The following is a 5,358-nucleotide window of genomic DNA, read 5'->3' as shown; positions in this document are numbered from 1 at the left end:
ATAACCTCTTGTAAAAATATGTCATTTGTTTAGTGATCATTTTGCAAGCTATTGCAATCTCATAAAATATTTGAGATTCATTATTTGTAACTAACTAAAGTAAATACGCATTTAATAATCGTTGGAGCCCCAGTTTTATTTGTTTTTGAGGCGTTAAAGTATGTGGAAAAATGTTGGTTTCAATTTTACAGATACTTAGAAATTATCTGCAACCTAAGCATGATTTTTGTTTCCATGTTTGACAAAATTATTTACACCACCCATTAACTGAATTTTGAATTGCAATAGGAAATTGAAAGAGATACGAAGTTTAAGGTGATCAAGCAGTGTTTAGCAAAATGCTTAGGCATTGATCATGGTCATCACTGTAGCTTAATTACAATGATCACTGTAGCATAATCCAGGGATGTCACACCTCGTGCTTCTAAACACCTCGCGATGGACTACCATCTCCATGTACGACGTCTACATGGTGGACACGCCTAACGACAATGGCGACCATTCAACAAGACAATGACAATTCCGGGGACAAGCCATCAAAGGGTGGAAAGAAGCACAAAAAATCCAAGGCAAACAAGGGAAGGTGGACCATACATGGCATAGGGGAGAACCCGACCCAACACGACACCGTTAATCTCAGAGCTCCTGAGCAAGAACCGAAGGATCCAAACAAGCCCTCGGGCCAATCCCTTCCTGACGGCCCCGATGATTCAGACGATGACAACTACCTCCCTCCCGACGACGTGGAAGATAGCTTGGAGGCCAAGGACTTCATGGTTCCCGATGACCCTGAAGGTCAATAAAGATTCAGGCAGCAACTTATAGCTACCGCCCGTAGCCTTTAGACGAAGCAATAACGACTTCAAACCGAACAAGGAACCATCAACAGTAGACGGACATAAGTATTGGCAACCTAAGAAGGATATGGCACCAAGTAGCCGACTCAAAACAAAAGCTACCCACGGCACCGCCTGCTGCCTCAGTTCGATCACAAGGCCCCAGAACCTGTGTCCCCCATGCGCACACAGTACCACGAGCCCAATCGTCCACCTCGTGGGCGCGACAGAGCGGTCGGAGAAGCTGAGTATAGACCCGAGCCTCCCTGCAGGAAAGGAAAGGAACACGTACAGTCTAGGGGAAAATATGACCTACATCACGATTTAGACAATAGAATAGGTCGCAACAGATCCATCTACAGATCCAGAAGGCACTCTCCCACTCGATGGGATGGAGACCAACCTCGGCGTACCCACATCTATAGAGATCGAGAAGCATACCAGGCACAACCAATAGCGGATATTCGGTAAAGTATAGCGTGGGCTAGAGGCGCTGCTCACCCCCTATGCTTCACGGATGAGGCTAGGCAACACCAATTCCCGGAAGGGTTTAAACCCATATACATAGAGCAATACGATGGCACCACTGATCCTGACATGTGGATAGAAAATTTTCTTCACCACGTCCATATGGGAGGGGACCTCCATGCCATCAAATTCCTGCCCCTAAATCTAAAAGGGCCAGCACGACACTGGCTCAACAGGCTACCCGAAGACTCCATCGGAAGTTGGGAAGACCTCAAGGAAGCCTTCCTGTCTAATTTTTGGGGAACCTACGTCTGACCCCCGGAATCCTCCGACCTTAGCAATGTCGTCCAAAAGGCGAGCGAGTCGGCCAGGGAATTCTGGAATAGGTTCCACACCAAAAAGAACCACATAGTGGACTATCTGGATGCCGAAGCAATAGCCTCATTCAGGCATAACATCTCGGACGAATGGGTGGCTCGCCAGCTCGGCTAAGACAGGCAGAGAACAATGTTTGCTCTCACTTCCCTCATGACCCACTTTTGCGCGGGCGAGGACAATTGGCTAGCTCGGCGTAGCCATAATGCGGACGATCCGGGTACCTCTAAAGTTCGGGATGGGAATGGCAAGCCAAGGTGAAACAAAAGCAAACTTCGTCACCGTAATGGTGACGACGATGACACGGATGTTTATGTCGGCTTCTGCAGTTTGAAATCCAGAAGTGGAAAAAGCCCTTCAAAGGGAACAAGGATGGACCGTCTCCATTAGATAAAATTATGGAGGGACCCTACCAGATTGACGGCACCAAAGACAAGCCCACCACCCATACCAACCATAAATGTTGGGTGTTTAAGCAGGCCGGCAAACTAGCACACAAAGAACAAGGCAAGGGCCAACAAAGTGAGGACGATGAAGAGCTCCACGATCCGAACACTGGAGCCCAGAAACAATTCCCCCTAGAAGTAAATTCATGACCATGATATATGTCACTGACATACCAAAGTAGGAAAGGAAGCGAGCCCTTCGGGAGGTCTACACCGTAGAGCCCATATCCCAGAAGTGTAACCGATGGTCGACTTGCCCGATTACCTTCGATCGTGGGGACCACCTGACTAGTATCCGTCACGAAGGGTCGGCTGCCCTTGTCCTAAACCCCATCATACGAGCATCTCCACCACCTCCCGGGGGGAGGGGCGGCAACGATGCCATCGTAAGTTTCCTCGCCCGGCTCCGCATCTATCCGAGTCGCGGTTTCGGTGCAAGCCGGGATGGTGAAGTACCTCCGCATCCACTCTGAATCGAGGGCAGTGGGGTCGATGCAACCAGCAGCGGAGGGTGGGTCCCGATGCTATGCTGCATTTGAGGAGGCCAGCGGCGCGGAGGGCTAGTGCTTGCTCGTGAGGAACAGGGAGGGAGGCAAAACAAGTAGAAGATGTTGGATGCTTACTTGGCGAGTGCTGCAAATCAAATTCTCCCTTTATAATCCTATAAATTATTAAAATTTGATACATTCTATACATCCTAAGAAACACACACTAGTTGAGATTCTACAATATTGTGTTAGCAGCACCGTGAGATATTCATATCATATCTTCTTTACCACAAAATAGTTCGTGTGGCTAAGACTCGATTCACTCAATATCAAGTAGAGAAAATCTGAACTTGCCATTCCATTTCTAGGAATTATCGTCGGCTCATCTGTACAATTGATTACGCGGTTGCATGAGGGGCATGGACTGAATTAATCTCAGAGCTTCGGGGACCACATAAATGTTCAAGGCTTTTGTGTTAACATGCCGTGTGGGCTATGTCGTTGCATAACAAACCATTTGTTCAGAAACAAATAAAAAAAACTTGGTATCCACCAAGATTTGGTGATCTTGGCCTTTTTCCTTGTAAAGACGGAAAAAGGGGATCATTTTATCTGAATCGTGTTTGGAATATTTGCTACAACAATACAACTATTTCTGTCATAATCATTTATAAGAGATACATCGAGAGGATGATCTTGCACGTAGTTATGCTGAAACATAAATAAGCTTGTCAGGTCTTAAGTAGAGTACTTGGTTGTGTGCATCCTAGTCACGCAAAGGCAGTTTGTATGCTCATTGTCTTTGTATCCCTTTGATGCTGCACTATGAGTCGGTACTGAAAAATGTAGGGAATATATTAAGGCATTTTATTTTGAAGTATAGAAGGGGGAGGCCATACAAAATCTTACCATCATTGTAGTTCAAAACTATGTTCACCTTGATAGGTTAAGAATCACTAATAATTTTCATCCTTTTTGTAAGAATTTATCGATGAATAGAATCACTATTGATATTTTATGTTCCGGTTCTAATTTTATTATTATTCGGGTTAGTTTACTGCTGGATGAGGAAACTTCTTGCGCTCGCAGACTACGCTTTTCTACTTACGCCAGATTTTTGCAAGGTATATGGCAGACAGGTCAACATTTCTGGGATTGCGGTATCAGTTCTTATTATGCACATCGAAGAGCATGTGGTTGTATATTCTTTGTTATATATGATGTTCATGTCGTAATCTCGGATGAACCTTGGATTTTGGGCTCATTTCATTAGAATATGGCATCACAATATCCCATAGCATTCTGAAAATAGTTTCTTTGTGATTGAAGTTGGATATTACTATTTCTTTTCAAGTCAGGTTCGTAGAAGTATAGTTTATGGAGAACAACTGATAAACATGTAACGTGAACCATCCCCACTCCAATGCCCGAGAAGTCATTCCTATGTTTATTTTTTTAGTTTTATGACAATTGCATTCTACAGGTTGGATTTGTATATAACCAAAGATAATATACGACCCTGTTCAGTGGTGGCCTTTGTAACTGGCGGCGCGTGGATTAGTGGGTGAGTGTTGATATTTTTGCAACTATGCAATACATTCATCATTCATGGCGACTTCATTGGTTGACAACCTTGTTCGAAATTCAGTTACAAGGCATGGGGTGCCCTTCTTGGTAGGCGATTGGCTGAGAGAGGAATCATAGTTGCTTGCATTGATTACATGTGATGCGCCATTTCCATTGAAATCACTCCATATTATTTTGTTAATAATATGAAATAATTGTTACATTTTTTGTTTGATTGACACAATATTTACGTATTTTCAGAAATTATCCAGAAGGAACAATAAGTGACATGGTTAGCGATGCTTCTGAGGGGATCTCATTTGTGTGTAACAACATTGCTAGTTCTGGAGGTGATCCTAACGAATAAGATAACCATTTTTGTGTTTACGAAGTGACTATTAAAAGATCACAAAGAGAAGTTTTATCCCTTAGGCTAAGTTTATGTGCAAATTCATGGCATTAGATTGAAAATATGCACGATCAAGTTAACCCGTGGTTGTCAGCTTGATAGCCAAAAATTATTGATGAATAACTTAGGAAACTGGACCTCTTCTTAAATGTGTCAGTGGACACTTCTTAGAACTTTACTTAAAGCACTTGTGCTAGTTCAAGTTCTATAAATATTTCCATGTCATTTTGCATTGTGGTAATGTCATATATTCACATCATTCTGTTTATTCTCATTATTGATAACTTCCACCAGAGTGATGTTTTGTTATATATCCATGGCAATTGTAGGATCTACTTGATGGGTCAGTTAGCAAGAGCACATATTTCAGCATGTGTCCTAATGGAACATGCAGCTATGATGACATTTTAGGGATTTTCTAATTCTCCTTAAAACCCATAGCAAAAGGCCAAATTCTATATTATTGACAGAATATTGAGTGATTTTTCTGGAAGATATAGACTAAGAATATTCGGTCACATACTGGGTACACATTAGGTTACCCTTTCACGTCTTCATAAAGTAATACAGTGATCATATTTCGTCTATTGTGGATTTGAACTAATTCAATCAGTATCGATGTGAGAGCTAGTCTTAAAATAGGGGAACCAAACTAATTGTTGTCGTTGTATTTGCAACCGGATAACTTGTGTTTGTTGCCAAGAATGTATAGATTGTCTTGTAGAAGACCTTATAATTTTTTCTAATTTTTCCTCTAAGCCGGTAATCAC

The 5,358-nt window shown here is 42.7% G+C and overlaps 1 protein-coding gene across 1 annotated transcript; it reads left to right on the top strand.

Moving 5' to 3' along the window:
- Positions 1-491: 491 nt before the first annotated feature.
- On the top strand, positions 492-4,999 carry LOC123405361 (probable isoprenylcysteine alpha-carbonyl methylesterase ICMEL2). The gene is made up of 7 exons (XM_045099077.1): positions 492-795; positions 3,613-3,731; positions 3,936-4,012; positions 4,097-4,177; positions 4,262-4,336; positions 4,441-4,542; positions 4,918-4,999. Exons 1-7 carry the CDS (start codon positions 492-494, stop codon positions 4,997-4,999), a joined length of 840 nt encoding a protein of 279 aa, XP_044955012.1.
- Positions 5,000-5,358: the final 359 nt, after the last annotated feature.

This window comes from Hordeum vulgare, chromosome 6H, assembly GCF_904849725.1.
Source record: "Hordeum vulgare subsp. vulgare chromosome 6H, MorexV3_pseudomolecules_assembly, whole genome shotgun sequence".
Taxonomy (NCBI): Eukaryota; Viridiplantae; Streptophyta; class Magnoliopsida; order Poales; family Poaceae; genus Hordeum; species Hordeum vulgare.
The sequence above is the reverse complement of the archived record's forward strand: the minus strand, read 5'-3'. Positions and strand labels throughout refer to the sequence as shown.